Source organism: Schistocerca serialis, chromosome 5 (genome assembly GCF_023864345.2).
Source record: "Schistocerca serialis cubense isolate TAMUIC-IGC-003099 chromosome 5, iqSchSeri2.2, whole genome shotgun sequence".
NCBI classification, from domain to species: Eukaryota; Metazoa; Arthropoda; class Insecta; order Orthoptera; family Acrididae; genus Schistocerca; species Schistocerca serialis.
Window position 1 is genome coordinate 453660922 of NC_064642.1, and position 24598 is coordinate 453685519.

A 24598-nucleotide genomic window follows, 5' to 3' on the forward strand; every position below is an offset into this window, starting at 1 on the left:
AAAATTGGCACTTCAGCACTTCACAAAATGAAAAACATAGTTACCTACGATTGTAACATCATTGAGTCACTGTTTGAATCGGCCAACTCATAAATACATGGGTGTAACACACTGTACAGATATGAAATGGAATGATCACATAGGCTCAGTCATGGGTAAAGCAGGTTATAGGCTTCATTTTATTGGTAGAATACTGGAGAAGTGCAGTCAGTCTATAAAGGAGATTGCTTACAAATCACTCCAGCAATCAATTCTAGAATACTGGTCAAGTATGTGAAACCTGTACCAAATAGTACTAACAAGGGATTTTGAACATATACAGAAAAGGGACATCACAAATGGTCACAGGTTTGTTTAATCCATGGGAGAGTGTCACAGAGATATTGAAGGAACTGAACTGGAAGACTCTTAAAGACAGATGTAAAGTATTCCAGGGAAGTCCGTTAACAAAGTTTCCAAGAACCAGCTTGAAATTGTGACTATAGGATTATAGTACAATCCCCTCACATGGGGATCGTGAGAATAAGATTAGAATAGTTACTACGGTGCCTCTGCCATGTGCCTCACAGTTCTTTGCAAAGTAATGACATACATGGGAAAGAGGGGGGGGGGGGGGGGGGGGGGGGGGGGGGGCGGGGGCAGGTGGGGGGGGGGGGGGGGGGGGGGGGGGGGGGGTGGGGAGGGGGAAAGAGAGAGAGAGAGAGAGAGAGAGAGAGAGAGAGAGAGAGAGAGAGGACTGAAGGGCTAAGAATCTAAGAATTCCACTGCAACTAATGCAAATAAATAATTGAAGTGCAGAATAAAATAAGCATACTGATCACATTTTTCATGTCTATTGAATACCTACAGCATTAACAATGAACCTTGAGACAGAAGTGCTACCCTGAAGGTAATTCAGGCTGCACATTTCATTACTGATGACAGAACATATGAAAGTGATGACAGTATCCTGTCTTCCAGAATTCTTGGTTCCTTCCTCATGTAGGAGAGAGTTATAGGTTGGGGAAGTTAACACCAGTCAAGTCAAACTGTTTTCTGTCCTTTTTATGAAATTTATGATTTCTGGATATTGAAGGAATCATGATTACAGAGTAAATAATTCTTGTTATAATCTGTACTGTTTAAAAATATCAAAAAGTTTTTATTTATTTACATCTAAAAATGTAGGGACAGATAATGTTTTTGTCACTTTTACATGAATGACTTCATAATCACCATCTTAAACTGTCACAATATGTTAAAACTTTTGCATATTACATCACATTTACATCTTAAAATATTAAAGCTGATCATATTTGTGTGGTTCATTGTGAATCTGAAGGAAATAGGAGAAAAAAATACAGAAATGAGATCTAATCTTTCACAGAGTGGACATAATTATACTTAAAGACACCAGATGTAATACATACTTCATTACACTTACAAATGTTGAAAGTGTATGTCAGAATCTGATGAGCTAATGTACACAACGAAGAAAGAAATTTAGCTATTATAAATAATTGCTGTTAAACAAAGAAACACAGCATTGTTCATATTTCATAAGTATACGTCTATATTAGACTGAATGCATAGAAAATAAATAATCAACATCTCACTTTAATACACTGCTAAAAAACAGGCATCCTGAGTTTCTTTCATCCACTCTTCAAATCTTCACATTAAACAGTCTTATGTACACACATTATAAAAAAAAAAAAAATATCATGGAATACGGCAAGAGAGCTCCAAGTCTTTGTTGCACAGTCAGAGCACCAAACTGTTGCAGCAATTTTTGAGTGTTTCCTGCGCACTTCTTAGTCTTTTCATATTTATGAGCATCTCTCTGCTCTATTTTAAACACAATATTAGCAATTTCCTTTTTCTCACTAATGGTCATTATTCTTGCTTAAGTAACATCTGTAAAGGGTTTTCTCCTTTTACTCTTCTGAAACTTGATGTCTGCGAAGTCCTTGCTGAAAAAATAAGAAAAATTGTGTAAACGCAAATGGAGAGTAGAAGTGGAAAATAATGAATTACACGTTTCGGTTGTTAAATTTGCACTCTCATTCAGCTTTAGTGTAACAATGTGTAGCTTTAGTGTCTTATTAATGATAGAATCTATGGAACAAAATGAAGATAATCATAATCCTGCTACAAACATCAATAACAAAGTAATCATTTAAAGGTAACAGTGCAAATAATGGACAGATTTGGCTTTTGCTTCCTTTTACTGCAGCAGGCATGGAAAAAACACCTTGCAGTCAACTAATTGATTTCACAGCCATGCTAATGGTAGGTCATGAGAACACAGTAACAGCTTACAATGGGGGTGTGGTGTGACTCACTGTGTACAGCTGGAGTAAATAAAGCAAACATTTCAGTCTGCAAAATATTGCAACTGTATTTTTCTTGGAATTGTCAACACCCATTCTTCAGTTATAAATGAAACACAATTTTCAACTATGTTGTTTACATAGTCCTATCTCTGTTTTCCTTGCATAAGATTTGTAAAGCTCTTTTACACATTCAAAAACTTTCAAACTTCCATTGTGTTAAATGTTGTATGTGGATCTCTGGCACCTCTAATACATGTATAATCCATTTTTCTCTCTGTCATTATCTTTATTTATGACACTGTTTTAGAGAGTAACACCACACTGAATTTTTCTAAGGTATATTACTGAATTAGAAAACAAGTAATACATATACAGAGTATACAGATAAAATTCCTAAGAAGTGCCAATGGATCTAAAAGAACAAACAGAATCTGTAATGGACTAAATATATACAACATAAAAAAGTTAGATGAAAATAAGATGATAAAGAAACACCTACAAAGAATGTATCCTGAAAGAGTACCAGTAAAAATAAATAATTAAAAAGCAAATGGAAAACATGCGAGCTGTTACAGGTGGTAAACAGCATAAAAAGGCAAGAGGAGGAGGAGATGAAGAAGAAGACAAAATACTAAAGGTATATAATTTCTCTATATAATGAAAATCAGTTCCAACATATTTGTCATATCATTGTATAACCTTTGTTATTCCCCAAATAATTTTTTTCGCTCCGCAGCAAATTGTGTATCAGTTTAAAACTTCCTGGCCAATTAAAACATTATGTCAGACCAGAACTTGAACCTGGAACCTTTGCTTTTCATGGACAAGTGCTCAACTGGCTGTGCTATCCAAGCATGACTCAAACTTACCAGATGCCAAGCTCGTTTTGTTTGCCGATGATACAAATATTGCAATAAATATCAAATTAAGTGCAGTCTTAGAAAGATCAGCTAATAAAATATTTGTGGACATTAATCACTGGTTCCTAGCCAATTCTTTGTCACTAAACTTTGAAAAAAGACACTACATGCTGTTCAGAACTTGTAAGGGGTGTCCCACAAGTATATGCCTAACATACGATGACAAGCAGATAGAAGAAGTGGACGGTGTTAAATTCTTGGGATTACAGCTTGATAATAAATTCAACTGGGAGCAGCACACCACAGAACTGCTGAAGTGTCTTAACAAATGTCTATTTGCAATGTGAATTGTGTCAGACATAGGGGATATAAAATGAAAAAACTGGCATACTATGCTTACTTTCATTCCATAATGTCACCTGGGATTATTTTTTGGGGTAATTCATCAAGCCAAGCTAAAGTTTTCCGGGCACAAAAATGTGCAGTAAGAGTTATATGTGGCGTGAACTCAAGAACATCCTGCAGAAGCCTGTTTAGGGAACTAGGGATACTAACTACTGCTACCCAATATATTTATGCCTTAATGAAATTTGTCATCAAAAATATATCACTTTTTCAAACCAACAGCTCAATTTATGGAATCAGTACTAGAAATAAGAATAATCTCCACAAGGATTTAAAGTCACTTAGTCTTGTACAAAAAGGTGCGCATTATTCAGGAACACACATTTTCAATAACTTGCCAGCAGCCATAAAAAGCTTAACAACCAATGAAATTCAGTTTAAGAGAAGCCTAAAGGATTTATTGGTGGCCAACTCCTACTCCATTCATGAATTTCTCAGTAAAACCAACTGATTAAACTTCAGCACCATTTCAGTGCAGTAATGTGTTCACTGTAAATAAGTATTATAGTAGTTGTATTACACATTTATTACCTTATAAATAAATAAACTATTTTAAATTCAGTGCATTAGTATTTGTAAAATGACTTTCATATAGTGTTCATTGAAAACTGATGATCATTCCACTTGGGACCTGTGGAATGGTACATTAGCTTATTTGTTTTAGTTGTAAATATTTGTCAAGTATTGTTGTTTTTCTGACATGTTCTACATCCTGGAGGACCACCTCAAAACAGAGCAATTGGAATGAGAGTAAATCTAATCTGATCAAATCTAACCTGCTCTCACAGTTTTATTTATGCATTTATTTGGTCCAAGAATCATTTTTAGTACACTGTTTGTACACATGATACAGGGCAAGGGTAAACATAATTAAGTTATGATTACAGTAGTCATTGTGACTATGTGGTGAACACAATCAAAAGCATGTGGTAATATAAATTGACATACTTCATTGCTTCTACATATGATAGCAGTAGTTCTTAAGGAAACTACATGATCAACACAAAGTAAATTATAGTATGAAGTGACATAACATATAATTAACCATGTTTGGTAAATGACGTTTACTTATTATGATGGCCCAGAAATTCAGAGATAGTAGAAGCAGTGTCAAACAAGAACTGTTTAATGTATTTAATGTCAGTAGCATTTTAAGTACTAAGGCACATAGTTATATTACGTAACTCTAGTATGGTACACTCCTCTTTTGCTTAAGTTTGTACGTACTGTGTTTATGTGTAGGTTGATTCTGCCTAGTTTCATATGCATGTATATCATAGTTATGTTTAAAGATTTTTTTTCAAGATGCTCACTTTTGTATCAAAATGGGTCTACAGGAATCACTGCCTTTAACTTTCTTTATCACTGTAATAATCTTTTTCTGTATTTTAATTAGTTGTGGAATTCCCCCAGAAATTATTCTGCATGTCAGTAGTGAATCTATATTGCCATGGTAAACTGTCATCACTGATAAGCATTTGTAGTTGGAGTGAGAAACCTAATAGCATACATAAGTATATTCCATTTTTTAAATGTTGTAGCAAAGCTCTTATGGAATGTAAGTACTTTACAATTAAAAGAGATAATGTTGATGCCACCTCCCTATACACCAAAATCCCGCCTGCCCAAGGCCTGGCCACTATCAAACACTACCTCTCCCAATATCCTTCAGATGCCAAACGCACCACCTTATTCTTTATACACCTTATCAAGTGTACCCTGACCCACATCTATTCTTTCTAAGAAGGGAAGGTTTACACACAAATATGTGGCACAGCCATGGCCACCAACCTGTTTATAGGCCATCTAGAGGAAACTACCTTAGCCTTCCAGAACTCCTAACCCCCTAGTCTGGTTCAGGTTTATTGATGATATCTTCATGATCTGGACTCTGGGCCAAGACACCCTATCCACAATCCTTCACAACCTGAACATCTTTTCTCCCCTCTGCTTCACCCTGTCTTCCTCCACCCAACAAGTCACCTTGCTGGACGTTTACCTCCTCCTCTGATGACTCCATCCACACATCTGCCCACATTAAACCCACTAACCATCAACAGTACCTGCTTTTCGACAGCTGCTATCCCTTCCACACCAAAAAATCCTTCCCATACAGCCTAACCACCTGTGGATTATGCATTAGCAATGCTGATAACACTCTTGCCCAGCATGTGGAAGGCCTAACAAAGGCCTCCAGACAGGCAATGCCACTCAAACCTAGTCCAAAAATGGATTTCCTGTACCATATCCTTACATACTCCGACTCCTCCCACAACCCTATCAGCTAGAAAGGATTGGCCCTCTGTGATCCAATATCACCTGGGACTAGTACCACTGAACCATATTCTTTGCCATTGATTGTCTCATTTTGCACTGAAATGAGGGGCATCCTATCCAATATCCTTCCTAACCTTCCTAAAGTGGTGTTCCATCACCCTCCCAACCTACACAATATCCTAGTCCATCTCTATGCCACTCCTATTTCCATTCCCAACCCCCTTGTCACAGGCACCTGCCCAATCCACTCATCCAGGACTTCCTACTCCACTCCTTTCACAGGCTTACTGTACCCCATCAGAGGCCAGGTCACCTGTGAAAGCAGCCATGTCATATACCAATTCTGCTGCAAACACTGTACAGGCTTTTATGTTGATATGACAACCAACTAGCCATCCACCACGATAAATGGCCAATGCCAAACTGCTGCCAAGACAGACAAACTGCTGCCAAAACCAAAATGTCAACCCAGTGGCACCACATTCAGCTGAGTACAACATGCTTAATTACAATGACTGCTTTACAACCCAAGCTAAGTGGATCCTTCCCTCCACCATCAGTGTCTCTGAACTACACAGATGGGAGTTATCCTTGCAACACATTCTCCACTCCTGTAATCATTCTGGTCTCAATCTAAGGTAACACACTGTCCCTGCACCCTCCACCCAACAGTTTCCACTTCCTCCATCCTGTCACCTCCTCCCAGTACCTGTACCAATGTCACCTTTAGCATGTGCTGCTTACCACCAGCTCCTACAACCAGGCTAGCCCATGTATCTGCCAGCCCGCCCTTCCGGATTCCTAGCCAGCAAACCGGCCACCTCTCTGAGCTGCTAGCCACTCATCCCCTGTGTCGGCCCCTGCCTATCACCTCATCTCCCTCCACCCAACCCATGCAACACTAGCCCCCCCCCCCCCCCCTCAATAATCATTTCACCTGCTGAAAAATAGAATTAGCACAGTTAGTCTAGCTGACACCATGTAGGAGGTTATCCCAAAATTGTATCTTGTGGAAGTCCATACTGGATTGTTTGGTTATTACTGAAAAAACTAGAATTTGTGTGTGTTTCACTATCATTGCATTTTACAATTGTTGAAGTACAATTCCATAATTACTGAACTTATGCAACAGAATGTCACAATCAGTAACATCAAAGGCTTTACCAGGATAAAGAAATATTCCAGGAAAAAGTGGATGAGCATTGCCCTGAAAAATGGCACCACCATACAACTGCGTGAAAGGTAAAATGATAGGACACAGGAAGTCTGATGTGCCATTGTGCCATCTTAGTTCCCCTAATCACTACCAGCTGTGACCTGAAGTCATACCTGATGGCTCCCCACACCACGACATCAGAAGTAACAATGCAGTGTCTCCAAAACATCTGGACCTCTCCCCAGATCAGTGCCATGCCTGCTGATGGTCACCTGAGTTATTATCGAAATGTAATTCTTTGCTAAACACAAAGTGACATTGTTCATCAACAGTCCATGGTTCCCAGCCATGACACCAGCCCAGATACAGCTGTTTGTCTTATGATGTTAACAGCAGCCTCAGCATGAGCCAGTATTTCACTAGTACAACTGTTGCTAGTCTCCAATCAATGATGTGGGGTGACACAGAGTGTTTCAGTAAGTCCATTGCTTGTTTTCAGATGGCTGGCACAGCTGTGAAGGAATTACAATGTGCTTGGTGCACAATAAAGTGATCCTCCATTGTGGTGGTCAGACACGATTGCTGGGAACCTTCACAACGAGTATGCCTGCCCTCACTTTTCCCTTTTCCATACAGCCCCACTGTCACTTCTGAATGCCCACAAATCTGGATATTACACAATTTGAACAGATGGTCAAATGGAGACTTACAATGATGTCCCTTCCAAAATGTCAGATGCTGATAATGCTGTCCCACATATGTACATGGCATCTTTGTGTCCTTCACAGTGACCACTCGGCATCTTATGCCGCTTATGGCCCTTATATATAGCATCAAGCCTGATAACAGTAGCATTGTCTGGTGGCTGTTATATTTGTCACAGAGGATAACATCTCTAATCACTTACATATTTGCCAAGGGCGCATACATGAATGATGTTACACTGAAAATTGACATTCGACTACGTCTTCTGGATGCTTCATTTCTATTGTCAAGCAGAGAGGCAGAGAGAGGGAGGGAGGGAGGGAGAGAGAGAGAGAGAGAGAGAGAGAGAGAGAGAGAGAGAGAGAGAGAGAGAGAGAGACGAAAGAAGAAAGAAGAAAATATTTATATAGCTACATGCTAACCATTTACCAGGCACTTGAATGCGATTTGCGGAGTATCCATGTAGATAAATACATTTTCCTCCTGCACATTCAACTAGTAATTCATCAGAAAACAGAGATGATAATGACCAACCAAGAGTTTCTTCTGACCACAATGATACTGTAACTTGTGCATATAGATTGCTTTGCTAAATGCAAGTATTGATAATCTTTCAGAGGGAGTACCGTGTGATGATAAGGTTAGCATCAGAATGAAAGGAAAGCTTTACAAGTCTTTGGTGAGACCTGTGATGCTGTATAGTGCAGAAATGTGGCCAAGTACGAAAGCCCAAAAGAAAAAGATGGAAGTGGCAGAAATGAGTATGTTAAGGTGGAGGAGTGGTGCGACACAAAAGGATAGACTAAGGAATGAGTACATCGGTCAACAGTGAAAGTAGGGTCCACAGGGAAGAAGATCAAAGAAAGTAGGCTAAAATGGTATGGGCATATACAGAGAAGAGGGGAGTACTATGTAGGGAGAAGAATTGAAGACCTAGAAATTAAAGGACCAAGGAGAAAAGGAAGACCGAAACTGAGGTGGAAGGACAAGGTAGCAGGGGACCTACGGGAGAATGGATGGCTCAGAAGAAGCATTGGATAGACAAGATCCAGCGAAGCAACATCCACCCCACATGGTGTGGGAAAAGGCTGAGATGATGATGATGATGATGATGATGATGGAGTATGTGTTGATTTTATCTCTTAATGTCCAAATTTTTAGAAGTGCTACGGTAAAAAAATATTGGAATGAGGGCTGATATTGGTCAACAAGAGTTTGGGACTGATGGACCAGCACAAACACGCATTTCTCCTACAAACTCTGCAGGAAGGAACAGTCAGCAAAATGTTATTCGAGAGATTGCTGGACCTATGCAGTATGCAAAGCATACTGTTAGGGAAGACACCTCAGCTAGTGCCCTTCATCTATTTATTATTGAAAATATGTTGTGCATGGTGAAAAAAATTCACTGAAACAGAAGTATGCATTGTACGCAACAATAATTTGTGGAACTTGAATTCAGAGGAGTTGGAAGCATTTATTAGCCATACTGTATGCTCGAGGTATGTATGGTACATGGGTTCTTTGTGTGAGAAATTTGTGGAGCCATGAGTGGGTCCTGCCGTTTTTACTCAAACAACGGCAAAATAGTTTTTTAACAATGTAAAGAAGCAGACAAATTTTGTTTGGCATCTGAAATCTAGCACATGTTTAAAGTTTACTGCATTGCATGTTACAAACCCACTGAATTCTTACCTGTGGATGCAGTTATATTTGATGAAATGCTGATGTCCATTCACTCAATAAATGAGGAGCAAAGTATGGCATAAAGTATTGGTTGCTCACAGACACTAAAGTTAGGTATGCTCTAAATGGTTTTCCTTATTAGGGAAAAGGCAAGACCTGTGAATACTAGCCTGGGAGAACAGAACACTACATCTCATGGAACCTTACTTATGAAAGGTGAGAAATTTTACAACAGACAGCTTCTTCACTTCTCTCAAGCTGGTAAAAAGTCTGGAACAGAGGGCTACAAGCATTGAGGGCAATTTGAACAGGAGTACAAGGGAAGTGCCACCGTCTGTGGGTAAAGGACAAGGCGTACTTTATTTAAGTGTTGTTTATAAGGCTGATTACATTTCTGTAATATCTTACCAAGGAAAGAGTTAGAAAAATGTACTTATTCTTATTTCTGTGCACTCCAGTGTAACAAACACTCCACAGTCAGTCAGTTTGTATAATAGCACTGAATTCAGCATAAAGAGGTATGATGAGGTGATGGCCAGGACATTTCTATATCACTCTGAATCTGGCTATGATTAATGCTCTTATGTCGTGAATCACAGTAGAGCAGCGATTAGCAGTCTAACAACACTTTATTACATAGTCACAGAACATACAATATAACAAGTCAAAGATACATTGTCCTAAGAGTAAACAAACAGTCTCTCACTTGCGAGAAGTACATCACTCTGTGACATCCTCCCCACCCTGGTCGACCTCCAAAGGTACGACCAGCTGCACAGGACAACTAATGATGTGACCTTCTGGGGTCCGGAGTATTATCGTCCTTACCCTGCCGTCTCTTCCTGGTAGTACCTTTTCTATCCTGGCCTTCTTCCAAATATGTCGCGGACGAAGGTCCTCTTGGCTCAGCATGATGTCACCAGGGCGAAAGGGGATGACTCGTCCCGATGGGCGTTTAACTTCATGGTAGTTCCGGAGCTCCAATAGGTATTCTTTAACCCAACGGTTCCAAAAACTGTCACAGAGTTGCTGTCTCAGTGGGAATTCCCTTGTTAAATTCGTGCTCGCTGAAGGCTCTGGTCCCGTTGGAATAGTCGTAAGTTTTTCTCCCGCCATAAAATGGGATGGTGACAGTGCATCACAATTATCTCCTGGTGTGATAGGCCTGGAGTTCACCGCGACTTCAATACTGATCAAGGTGGTGTTCAGTTGTTCCTCAGTGAGCTTTGCGAGTCCCAGTACCTTCCATAGGCAACGCTTTATAGTGCCCACCATTCTTTCCCACCATCCTCCCCACCAAGCCACACGGGAGACAATGAATTTCCAAGTAATACCGTGGTGGGTGAGGAACTGATAAGATTTTGTGGTGGTTAATGCCTTCCGAAGTTGGGCTAGTTCCATATTCGTGGCGTGGAATGTTTTCGCGTTATCTGTATATATCGTGTGGGGTAGTCCGTGTCTTCCGGCGAATCGCTGAAGTGCCATAAGAAACTTGTCCGTTGACAAGTCTGTACAGAGTTCGAGGTGTACAGCTTGTGTGGTAGCACCTGTGAAAAGAGTGATATATGACTTGTGCGTTTCCGTCCCCACTTTGATGAATAGTGGGCCAGCAAAGTCTATTCCGGTTACAGCAAATGGTTTGGCAGGTGAAACTCGTTCAGGTGGCAGCGGTGCTTCGATCTGTTGCCCTCGTGGATTCTTCAAGATCTTGCATGCGAGGCATGAGTATAGGATTCTTTTGATGGCCTGACGAGCTCTAAGGATCCAAAATTCGGTTCGCAGTTCAGATAATACAGAACGAACACCAAAGTGATGAAGGCGGATGTGTGTCTCTCGAATAACCAATTGTGTGAAGTGGTGGGAACCGTCAAGGAGTACAGGATGTTTTTGTTCCCTGTTTAGGCTAGTGCACTGCGGTCGACCTCCTAGACGTATCAGTCCATCTTCTAGGAAAGGATTGTATCGTGCGATTTTTGACTCTCTTGGCAGTGGTATGTTATTCTGAAGTGCATGTAGTTCGTTGCGGAAGGAATCTCTCTGGCCCACTCGAATCCAATACATTTTGGCAGCTGATAATTCGGTGGCTGTAAGTTCTCCTGAAGATTTATTCTTCTGACGAATGTTGTGTAGGAAATGGAGAGTCCATGCTGTGATACGAATGAGCTTCCAGTATGAGCTGAATTTAAGTAAGTTCAAAAGGCTGGTTGGCGTAGATATCGACAAAACTTGGCTCTGCGTTTTCTTCCTCTTTTCTTCGGGAGGAAGTCGTACCATCGTTGGAGTATTGTTGTTTGGCCAGCATTCAGGGGCGCGTGTAAGCCAAGGCAGCTCATGCCACCAAATGTCCAAAGAATTCATTTGGTAGCCGAGGAGTCCACGTGAGAGGTGGTCAGCAGGATTGTCTGGTCCTGGGCAGTGTTTCCATTGCGTGGGAGTCGTGTGTGTTTGTACCTCAGTTACATGATTACAAACGAAGGTCTTCCATCTGTTAGGATCACAGCGAATCCAACTTAGTGTTATTGTAGAATCCGTCCACAGTATCGCACGGGCAATTTTAAAGTCTGTTGCGTGGCAAAAGTAACGCAATAGTCTGGTCCCAACTACTGCTGCTAAAAGTTCGAGTCGAGGCAATGTCACCTTCTTAATAGGAGCAAGTCTGTTCTTGCTACAGACTAAATGAGTTACGACGTCATCATCTAAGACAGTACGAATGTACAAAGCTGCTCCATATGCCTTTTCCGAGGCGTCACAAAATACGTGCAGCTGAGAGTCTCTTCCATGAGCTGTAGCTATCCATCTAGGGACACGTATATGTGACAATGAAGGTAAGCTAGATATCCAAGCGCGCCATCGTGCCCCTAAGTCCCAGGGCACAAGTTCATCCCAGCCAATTCCTCGGCACCATGTGTCCTGGAATAGCAATTTCCCAACAAGAGAAACTGGGGAAAACAGTCCGAGTGGGTCATAGAATTTAGCCGTACATTGTAAAAGGAGTCGTTTGGTGGCTGGCTCTTCTGACGACCTTCTGATGATTTCGCCAGGATCGATACAGAAGTAGTCACCTGCGGTGTTCCAGTCTACACCTAAAACTTGAGTCTGGGTGTGGAGTTCTCGCCCTTCTGCCCTCCAGATAGTGTGGAGTTGTTCACAGTTGGTAGCCCATTTTGATAAGGGGAGACTGATCAATTTCATTAGGGTTACAAGTTCATAGTATATAGTTGTCACCAAATTATCACCTTCTACTGAGATCACAAAATCATCCATGTATGCAGTCTTGTTTATAAGTGGCGCTACGGTGGGAAATGCAGTCATACACTTGTCGGCAAGTTCTCTTAGTGTTGCAGAAAGTAAAAATGGGCTGCAGGTCAGGCCGAATGGGAGTCTGTTAAAACGGTATTCTGTTAGTTCGTCCATCGTTTGAAGATTTCCTGTTTGATCCTGGCTAATCTTGAACCAGAAAAATCTGGTCAAGTCTTTGTCCTTTTCGTTCAAGGTTAATTGAAGGAAAGCTTATGTGATGTCCGCGACGATAGCCGTAGAATATAATCTGAAACGCAGTAAAATTTCCAGAATCTCTGGTAATAGGTTCGGTCCTACTTCTAATACCTCATTCAGAGAAGGTGCATTGTTTTCGTGAGATGAGGCGTCAAAGACTATTCTCCACTTAGTGGTTCCGTATTCCTCCTTCCTCACTGCATGATGAGGGAGATAAAATAGCTCCTTTCCTGAGAGTGGGGTGGGAGCGACCTCTACTTGCCCCTTCGTAATGTAGTCTAGCATAAGATCAAAATACATTTGCTTAAATGTCTCTTGACATTGAAATCTTTCCCTGAAGTGCTTGAATCGTTTTCCCGCGATAGGTCTGTTACTCAAAAGCACTTTATGTTGCATTTTGGGAAGTGTAACGACTGCTCGATGATCCTTTATAGAGAAAGATGCTCTAAACTCTTCAAGAAGTCTCGTATCCTTGTTGTTCACAGGTAGATCCTGATCGGCAGTAATCCCTATAGTTTCCAAGTCCCAAAAGCGTCTGAAATCATTGTCAGAGTGCAGAGGAGATCGGTCAGTCTGAGCAAAATTTACCACGGTTGCATGCACACAGGCTTGTGACTTGTTACACTAAGTATCCAGCCAAACAGAGAAGGAACTAACACTAAGGTTTCAGAGATGCGTATGGGCGAATTGTGCTTCACTATCTTCCAATAAAAATCGCCTCCTACAAGAATCTCCATGGGAAGATCTTCTGTTGAATCGGTTTTCGGATCTGCTAGCGTAATCTTACGGGCATCTGGTAAACTCTTTATATGTTGTGGAACTGAAGGCTGGTGAGAAATAACGTGAGTACTTTTGAAGGCAGTAAGTGGCACTGAAGAATTCTGCCAAAGCCCCTTCATATTAAACTAAACAAGCCTGCGGTGGCGTGGGCATGTAGGGTTTGATTCAAAGGAACAAACAGTTAGTTCTTGTCGGTCTATCGTTTGCAGTTTGAGATCATCAATCAGCGATTTTGCTATGAAGCTGGACTGACTACCTGCGTCCAGTAGACATCGCGTTGTCCTGCTCAATCCTGTAGGTCCTGAGACGCATACTTGAGCTGTCTGAAGGTACGTGTATCCGTGGGGTGCGACAGATACCTTTGCCACGGAAGTAACGTTTGTCTGACCCGCAGGACCCCTAATATCCTTTCGTTCCTCACAAATGGACTTATGATGCAGTCTTTTACAGTTAACACACCGAGCCTTTTCTTTCTTTTTGCAATTTGACACTTTGTCGCCACGTTGAAGACAAAGAAAGCATCTGTTTGTTAGTTTCAATTTATCTATTCGATCATTAATGCGTACGATCTTCTTACAGTCTTGCGCCCAATGACTGTCAGATTCACAAAAGATGCAGAATGGTTCCTTTACGCTGGTATCCTTCGGAGTCGATCTTTTAGATTTCGCGTGTACGTGAAGTGTGGACGCTGTGGGAAGGTTACTAGAAGTGCTTGAAAATTCACCACGTATCTTCTGCGTGGTAAGCGCCCCGTCGACTTCCTCGTTCAGAAACTCCATCAGTTGCAAAATGTCCCCTTCGGATATTCCTGTACGCTTGGCGTGAATTATCCAGCGGCGGCATATATCATCCGGAAAAGCGCGTAAAATTTTCGGCGCGAGGACTCGACCGTATCCGTTCACGTCTTCCCCAAGTGCCCGGAGAGCTTGAATACGTCGCTGGCATTCAATGAATGTTGAATTAAGTTCCTCTGGAGTGGACAGCTTAATTGGTTTTATGGCTTCGAGATAATCTAAGTGGGCTTGAATTATTCGATCCTTGTTGCCATAACACGCTCGGAGAATCCTCTTCGTTTCTGCGTACGTCTCGGCCGTCACCACAATACCGTCCACTAAATGCTTTGGTTCTCCCGAGAGATAGCCGCGAAGAAAAATGTGTTTATTGATTGTAGTTACTGTCGGATCTTTGTCAACCGACTGCTGAAACTGCTCCCAGAATTGCGCCCATGTCTCAATATCGCCTGAAAAAGGTTCAAGTTTGATCGGCGGAAGTTTTACTGAAGCTGTGGGAACACTCATTGTTACAGATTGTGCCAGCGGATTGTCGGGAATCTTTATGTCTGCTACCGATTTCGCAAGCTGTTTTTCTATTTCGTGAGACAATCGGGAAATTGTGAGTTTCGCGGTGTCTATATAATCTTCGCATTTAGGAACATCATCTTCGTATTCGCCATCGTCTAACAACTCGTGAATATCCTCATCTAATTTAACGAGGCGGTCTAGAACGCTTCCCAATCTGTCATTGTAATATTTATAATCCGCGATTTCCGATGCGTCGGGCAACCTTGCAACTTCCGCCACGAGTCGCGTAATGTTTGCTCTTTCTCTCATACGTTTTCTCTTTAGAGAGTGTAATTGCGCTTCTGGTTTGTGGTCTGGCACGTCCATTAAGTCCGATTACTCGAAAGTTTAAAGCAGTGTCGGCAAGCGATCAGCTGGTCCTAGTAAGGCGTTATCTTTGGATCGCTAGTCGAAGTACTTCAATTGATGGTCGCTAGATGGCAGCACTAGTCATAAACAATCTACAGGCGGAGTGTAGGATCTGATAATTCGTTAAAGCGCTAATCGAACAGCTACAATAGCAGTACACAGCGGCAATAATGTAATCAGTTGCCTTTACAAATGGCACTACAAAACATGTTGCGTGATAATTCAATTGAACTTAGCTGTGTATGATGGCAGTTGTCGTCGAAGAGCTTGTTGCGTGGTGTAACAAATCACTGCAGTAAACCCCGTCGTAGTATTGCCGCGTGACGTGCGTCCAGAATTCGGTTCACTACGACAATCGTGGAATTGTCTCGGGCAAAGTCTATCCCGGGTTTCGGCACCAAAGTCTTATGTCGTGAATCACAGTAGAGCAGCGATTAGCAGTCTAACAACACTTTATTACATATCACAGAACATACAATATAACAAGTCAAAGATAAATTGTCCTAAGAGTAAACAAACAGTCTCTCACTTGCGAGAAGTACATCACTCTGTGACAAATGCTCACACCCTTCACAAGTTGACAACAGATTCTATCATCTCTTGATTGTCTTTTATAATGAAGGCTGTAGAAGAATTAGTGGTACAAGACAGAAATTCTCACTCTCGACAACTCCAGACTTCATCTACTTTGATAGCTGATGGAGGAGGAGGAACATATAAGCAAACTAAATGAAAACCTTGCCAGGTTGGATTGTGCAACATAAAAAGCTAGATGTGTGTGTTTTATGTGTGAAAAAATAGCACGTGGTTCATGTCTAATTAAACAGATGTGTAAAAAGCACACCGGAGTAGCTTAGTAAAACAGTACTTACTTGTTCTGGATAAAAGTATATAGCTAAGAAATTCTCTGATAACATTTGACATCTATGTTATATCATGTAAAACACAAACATTGAAAATATAAGCAATTCTATGTATCTCTTATATGGTGTCACTTATTTTTGTATTATGTAACATAAAAATAAAATTTATCAAGTTCAAGTAAGAATGGCCCACATTATTATTATTATTTCCTTCACTTTCTCAGACGTTAAGTCCGGTTAAAAATGGAGTGACACGGACCTTGATCAAGCGTCACTTCCTTTTAACTGTACGGTATGTGTTATATTGCATTTAGGAACTTTCGGGTAATTGAACATGTATCAATAATTACGGATTTCTGTAGCTGTATATATATGTTTGGATGTAGCTGTATTGCATTGATGTACTGGTGGATATTGTGTGGTATGACTCCTGTAGTTGATAGTATAATTGGTATGATGTCAACTTTATCCTGATGCCACATGTCTTTGACTTCCTCAGCCAGTTGGATGTATTTTTCAATTTTTCCTCCTGTTTTCTTTTGTATATTTGTTGTATTGGGTATAGATATTTCGATTAGTTGTGTTAATTTCTTCTTTTTATTGGTGAGTATGATGTCAGGTTATGTGGCGTTGTTTTATCTGTTATAATGGTTCTGTTCCAGTATAATTTGTATTCATCATTCTCCAGTACATTTTGTGGTGTATACTTGTATGTAGGAACGTGTTGTTTTAAAAGTTTATGTTGTAAGGCAAGCTGTTGATGTATTATTTTTGCGACATTGTCATGTCTTCTGGGGTATTCTGTATTTGCTAGTATTGTACATCCGCTTGTGATGTGATCTACTGTTTCAATTTGTTGTTTACAAAGTCTGCATTTATCCGTTGTGGTATTGGGATCTTTAATAATATGCTTGCTGTAATACCTGGTGTTTATTGTTTGATCCTGTATTGCAATCATGAATCCTTCTGTCTCACTGTATATATTGCCTTTTCTTAGCCATGTGTTGGATGCGTCTTGATCGATGTGTGGCTGTGTTAGATGATACGGGTGCTTGCCATGTAGTGTTTTCTTTTTCCAATTTACTTTCTTCATGTCTGTTGATGTTATGTGATCTAAAGGGTTGTAGAAGTGGTTATGAAATTGCAGTGGTGTAGCCGATGTATTTATACGAGTGATTGCCTTGTGTATTTTGCTAGTTTCTGCTCGTTCTAGAAAGAATTTTCTTAAATTGTCTACCTGTCCATAATGTAGGTTTTTTATGTCGATAAATCCCCTTCCTCCTTCCTTTCTGCTTAATGTGAATCTTTCTGTTGCTGAATGTATGTGATGTATTCTATATTTGTGGCATTGTGATTGTGTAAGTGTATTGAGTGCTTCTAGGTCTGTGTTACTCCATTTCACTACTCCAAATGAGTAGGTCAATATTGGTATAGCATAAGTATTTATAGCTTTTGTCTTGTTTCTTGCTGTCAATTCTGTTTTCAGTATTTTTGTTAGTCTTTGTCTATATTTTTCTTTTAGCTCTTCCTTAATATTTCTATCATCTATTCCTATTTTTTGTCTGTATCCTAGATATTTATAGGCATCTGTTTTTTCCATCGCTTCTATGCAGTCGCTGTGGTTATCCAATATGTAATCTTCATGTTTAGTGTGTTTTCCCTTGACTATGCTATTTTTCTTACATTTGTCTGTTCCAAAAGCCATATTTATATCATTGCTGAATACTTCTGTTATCTTTAGTAATTGGTTGAGTTGTTGATTGGTTGCTGCCAGTAGTTTTAGATCATCCATATATAGCAAATGTGTGATTTTGTGTGGGTATGTTCCAGTAATATTATATCCATAATTTGTATTATTTAGCATGTTGGATAGTGGGTTCAGAGCAAGACAGAACCAGAAAGGACTTAATGAGTCTCCTTGGTATATTCCACGCTTAATCTGTATTGGCTGTGATGTGATGTTATCTGAATTTGTTTGAATATTAAGTGTGGTTTTCCAGTTTTTCATTACTATGTTTAGAAACTGTATCAATTTAGGATCTACTTTGTATATTTCCAATATCTGTAGTAACCATGAGTGGGGTACACTATCAAAGGCTTTTTGGTAATCAATGTATGCGTAGTGTAGCGACCTTTGTTTAGTTTTAGCTTGATATGTCACCTCTGTATCTATTATCAGTTGCTCTTTACATCCTCGTGCTCCTTTGCAGCAGCCTTTTTGTTCTTCATTTATAATTTTGTTCTGTGCTGTATGTGTCATTAATTTCTGTTTAATGACTGAAGTTAATATTTTGTAGATTGTTGGTAGGCATGTTATGGGGCGATATTTAGCTGGGTTTGCTGTGTCTGCTTGATCTTTAGGTTTCAGATAGGTTATTCCATGTGCAAGTGTATCAGGGAATGTGTATGGGTCTGCAATGTAACTGTTAAATAATTTAGTTAGATGTGAATGTGTTGAGGTGAACTTCTTTAGCCAGTAATTTGCTATTTTATCATTTCCAGGGGATTTCCAATTGTGTGTAGAATTAATTGCTTGGGTGACTTCATGTTGCAAAATTATGACTTCAGGCATTTGTGGTATCATCTTGTATGTGTCTGTTTCTGCTTGTATCCACCGTGCATGCCTGTTATGTTGTACCGGGTTTGACCATATGTTGCTCCAGAAGTGTTCCATGTCTGTTATATTTGGTGGATTGTCTGTTTTAATGTGTGTGTTATCTATTGTTTGGTAAAATCTCTTTTGGTTTGTGTTGAATGTTTGGTTTTGTTTCCTTCTATTTTCACTTTTTTTGTATCTTCTAAGTCGTTTGGCCAATGCTTGTAATTTCTGCTTCTTTTCATCTAATTGCTCTATTGCTTCTTGTTGTGAGATTTTACCTAACCTTTTTCGTTTTTTGTCTGATATTTCATTTCTTATAAATTGTGTTAGCTGTCCGATGTCTTTTCTCAGTTTTTCTATTCTGATCTGTAGCCTGTGTTGCCATGCTGGTTTTGTGGGTTTCTTCTGTGTATTGGTTTGTTCTGATCTCTGCCTAGTGTGTATATTTAGTGTAGTGAGTGCTCCTATATAAACCAGTAGTTGTAACTCTTCCATAGTTGTATTTTCATTTATTTTGTTGTGTATGATTGTGTTGATAGTTTTTATTGTTGTTTCGACTTGTGGGTTATTTGGCGGTCCATGCAAGAATGGTCTGATGTCTGTATTTGTGTCTTTGTATTCTATATATGTCAGCTGAAATTTCTCTTCTATATCTAACACATGTGTCTCTTCGTGTTCTATTTGTGCTTGTTCTGGTGGCTGTCTTAAGATTTCGTTTTCCTCTGATTGTTTAATTGATGCATGTTGTTCTTTGTTTGTTTGCTCTGGGATGTTTGAGTCCATTACTGTATTTTCTTCTTCTTCTGATTGCACATTATTTTGTTCCAGTATTTCTTGTACTTGTTGTTTGATGTTTTCTAATTCTGACTGGGGTATCCTGTTATTTTTTATTATTACATGGATCTGATCAGCTAGTCGTTGTTCTGTTAAAAATTTTAATTCCGGGTATCTGGTAATAAATGTTGTGTATACTTGTGAACTGTATCCAGTTGTGTTGGTTCCTAGGTTTGTTGCTTGGTAATAACAGAACATGAGGTGTCGATTAACTTCATCTGACCATCTCATCCTCTGTCTTTGTTTTCCTTCTAGGGTGGTTGCAGGAAGCATATCCTGCAAAACACCTCTATTTGGATTTAAATCATTTTCCAGTTGGCTAGCAGTGTTGTTACCATTGTGGGCGGGCATAGAGTTCAAGCGTCGTCCCCGACCATGACGGCGCTTGTCCGAGGCTTCTTTAGTTCTGTCCTGAACCAAGTAATCACACTAAAAGGGGGGTTAGCCCTATTAGTGGTTTTTTCTTTTCGTCGCCTTTTACGACTGGCAGAACATACCGGAGGCCTATTCTTTTATTATTATTATTATTATTATTATTATTATTATTATTATTATTATTATTATTATTATTATTTATGAAAAAACAGTAAAATCATTATCAATGACAAATATGAAATATCATTACATTTTCTAAAATAAAGCTTTTTAAAAATGTGATAAAAACCTTAGCGGTCAGTTGACCTTCCATGGGTGTTCTTTTGGACAGATCTAAGCTGGGCATTATGGTGTTAAAAGAGATGCCTACAAATTTTAAGTGAGTGAACCCCACATATAATTCTAATTACTTTCTTTTGTGCAACAAATAGTTTTTGCCTAATCAAGGTGTTATCTGGCAAGACATCAGTGAATAAAAAGATCTTACTGACTCCTGTATCTCCAAAGTCAACAATTATTCTTGCAGCTAAAGTAGCTAAACCTAATGTTTTAGCTGGTCTACTATTTGGATTTTCTACTTTAAGTTTTCATTAACATGTATGCAACAGACTGGAGCTGCTGTGAGCTGTGCAACTTGCCTTATGTGCATGCATCATTTTCACTCTCTATAAGAAATAGAACTAGGATGTGAGAACTTTGGTAGGGAAGGCAAATGGTCGACTTCAGTTTTTTGGGAAAATTTTAGGTGAGAGTGGTTCACCTGTAAAGGAGATCGCATATAGGAAACTGGTGTGACCTATTTTTGAGTACTGTTCGAATGTTTGGGATCCATACCAGGTTGGACTGAAGGATGACTCTGAATCAGTTCAGAGGCAAGGCTGCTAAATTTGTTACCGGTAAGTTTGAACAACATGTAAGTGTTACAGAGATGCTTCATGAACACAAATAAGAATCCCTAGAGGGAAGGTAATGTTCTTTTTGAGATACACTCTTGAGAAAATTTAGAGAACTGGCATTTGAAGCTGACTGCCAAATGAGTCTACTGCCGCAAACATAAATTGTGCGCAAGGACCATGAAGATAAGATACGAGAAATTAGGGCTCATGTGGAGGCATACAGACAGTCTTCTTTTCCTCACTCTATTTGCGAGCGGAACAGAAAAGGAAATGCTTAGTAGTGCTGCAGTGTATCCTTCACTATGCACCATACAGTGGTTTGTGGAATATCTATGTAGATTTAAGTTGATGACAGTTGCTGTGATCATGCCTATATAAGTGGGAAACAGTGCCAGGCCTGGCATTCAGAAGTTATTTACTCCTGGCAACGATGGCACAGAGAGCCATCGGAAGCTTGAGTGTTTTATTCGAAATGATGTGACCCAAAAACCCACAAGATTTTATTCATACCCAAAACTCAGAATTTCCTACCCTGTTCATCACTTCTTGTTAGTGTACCAGGTTAACAGGTAGTGGAATATTTTTCACTGTGCTAAACTAGATGATCTATGTTTTCTTAAAATTTAAAGCACTGGCAGGCCAGATGTGGCCCTCAATTGGTTTCATTAGGGCCTGCAGAAGAAATCTGTGGGCAAGGGAGAGAGGTGCACATATTGCACTCCGCCCAGAATGAAGTTTTGGATATTGCTGCGGACACTCAGCTCTCTTTGATTTAGCAGCTCATGATGCATACCAATGAATTTTGGGTTTCTCTCTTGTGTGCAATGCCATTTTGCCCTCACTGCATCTGAACAGCAAAGAGAAATATGCTCCTAGTCAGAGAGCGAAGTTATGTGCATGTGAAGACTATGAGAAACAGCTCACTACCTTGAAGAGGTGTGGGAAGTATTTTGGTCTCTGGGTCAGTGCCGTCAACAAACACGTGTTATTTAGTGCTTACTGTCTTCATCTGCACTACACATTGATAGATTGCAAACTTTGGTTGTAGACAAAGCTGGCATGAAAATTACTGAGTAGTTGTGAAATATGGCAATTTGAACAAGGGGTCATAACTTCACGAACAAACTAGTTATTTGCTGTCAATTCACTTGTAAAGTTCTATGTTACTTGTCTGTTAGTTTTACAAGTCTTTCCACGCACCTTTACTGATTTTATTCACAAAATTACTTTGAGTTAAGAAGAGAAAAAGAGATTCCGAATGTCACCAGTTCCAGGTGAAATGGACAGAGCATTATTTCTTTATCATGTACAAAGATGATGTGTAGTGAATATCTCTTTTGAAGGAATATAGTATAAAAAGGCATTGTTCTACAAAACACACCGCTCAAAATCAGCCTAAAAAACTGTGGGAAGACAAAATTAAAACAACAATTTTCAGTTTGGATAAAAAGTTTGAGATTTTCTTTGTATAATAAATTCTTGTTCTCTTGAAAAAATGTATTCAGAGTATAATTTATTGTGTTGGCAAGCTGGACAGCTTAGCACCAAGCCATGGACACAAATGTTTTTTCTTTATGTGCTAGGAGTGCCACTGTTGGGTCACATGACAAAGTGGCCTGCTAGCTTATGTAAGTATGTGAATCAAGCCCACAAGCCACCAAAGGTTGCCCATGGCTAGTTAAAGCTATCTTGTTTGTGCAAAACCAGTCAATAACTTTCATAAATCATCAAGTCCTCTAGAGGACAGAAATTCTCTACTGCAGTCTGGCTTTAACTATTTTCTTTAGCTGCACTGGATTATTCACACCACTCCCAATAATGTTAAAAAAAAAATCAGCCCATTCAAATTCCAGAAGAGTGAAAAGGATACTACTGACACAGGATTTCAGGTAGAACTAGCTCTCGACTGTAGAAAAAGTATGCAACTAATTGTGACTACTACTTTTCTATTTCTGGTGTATGATGCTGGATCCATGTTTCACAACCAGTAACAATACATACCAAGAATGATTATATTGAGCCAAAATGGATATGAATGTCTTGACACTTGACCTTGAGTCTGTCACTAAATGCCCATTGTGTACACATTTACTGGTCCTTGAGAACATCTGAATCAGTGATTGGATAAATCTGATACTGGCATTCTATTTTCCAGCCAAAGTTGCCACTGAAATACACAGATTTTCAAAAACTGTGGTGTTACTGTGTTCAATATTTATACCAGAAAGAGCTGTAATGGGAAAACTGGAATGCAGTGCATCAATGAATGTCATATCAATTTTTGTCTCTCTTTATCCTGTTCCACATCTTAGTTTGCTGATGTGTAAATGCATACTCTAACATTGTAGTATCCCCTCACGGGATGTTTGATTGTTCACATCATGTTATGTTGCCAATTTACTGTTACTTTATGACTCACCATCTCTTAACTGAACTGGATTGTTGGATTTGAAAAATTGATACTATAAAGGAAGAAATAACTTACAAATGCTTTCTTCACTGCTGCTTAAACAGTTAAGCCACTCTGTCAGACTGATTTTCCTATCAAGATTGATGTCGCAGTATCGTGGAAATCTTTTACCACATTTCCGCAACAGCTTGTTGGCAGTTACCATTGTTCGGAAGTGTTTCCACTCCTTTCTCTCTAGGACCTGTATTAAAAAGGAAAAAAGAACACTATTAAATTATGCCATTTCAAAATTTATTTTTTCTAGATCTAGCCTTCAACATTAGGAAACCAAAAAATTTATCTGAAGTAATGTTGTAATTACTTAGGTGAAGACATCTGTGTAAATAAGTGTGCTTGAGTATTTTACTAACTCCTTTTAAATTTATTTTGTACCCTACTTATTGCTGCCATTTAACAAGAAAGTGAAATGCTGACCAATTTTCAATTCATTCATGTGAAGTAATTGGCCATTAAAGGCAACTCTATACTTCTTCAAAGTCTTGCTTCTAAGAACTCTACAAGAATGTGACCCATGTGCTACAGAAATTTTTATAGAGAGAGAGAGAAAGGGGGGGAGAGAGAGAGAGAGAGAGAGAGAGAGAGAGAGAGAGAGAGAGAGAGAGAGAGAGAGAGAGAGAGAGGGGGGGGGGGGGAGGGGAGGGGGAGGGGGGCATCCCTTCCAGTGACCTTTCAAGGACACTTAGAAAATTCAGATACTGTGAACTCGAGATTGAAGCTTCTTCACTAAGCATTGACCTCTTCTGGAAAAATAATTTTCATCTACATGTATACTTTGGATAATTAGTATTTTCACAGCAAATTATTATAGATAAATATACTTCTGCATCAGCATTCTTAAATCTGTGAACATTATTCAAGTCCAATTGAAGATTATAAAAATTTGTTAATGGGAAGTCTTTGAGAGACTATAGATAATAAATGAGTAAAGGTGACAACTCACCATATACTCGAAGCATTAAGAGGTTGATTAACTAATGCACAAGACTGGAAACACTTAAGCATTCAACGTCCTCCTTCAAATATAACTAGTACAGGTTGATAACATTGTACTGGCACTGCAGGTTGACTGGTGTGAAGGTTTGTAGTAAGTGGACTGAGCAAGGGAAAATTGAGGCAAAAATGGTTATGTAGGGTGAAAGGAATGAATGAATGAATGAATGAATGAATGAATGA

The 24598-nt window shown here is 39.5% G+C and overlaps 1 protein-coding gene across 3 annotated transcripts in view; it reads right to left on the bottom strand.

Moving 5' to 3' along the window:
• Positions 1-1829: 1829 nt before the first annotated feature.
• LOC126481346 (SPARC-related modular calcium-binding protein 2) overlaps positions 1830-24598 on the bottom strand; it is an 831237-nt gene continuing 808468 nt past the window's right edge. For all 3 annotated transcript variants that reach the window (XM_050105041.1, XM_050105040.1, XM_050105039.1), the window contains 2 exons: positions 23441-23606; positions 1830-1952 (listed from right to left, as the gene is read on the bottom strand). In XM_050105041.1, coding sequence (XP_049960998.1) covers positions 1876-1952; positions 23441-23606 — 243 coding nt within the window. In that variant the 3' untranslated portion in view covers positions 1830-1875. The remainder of the gene's footprint in view (positions 1953-23440; positions 23607-24598) is intronic.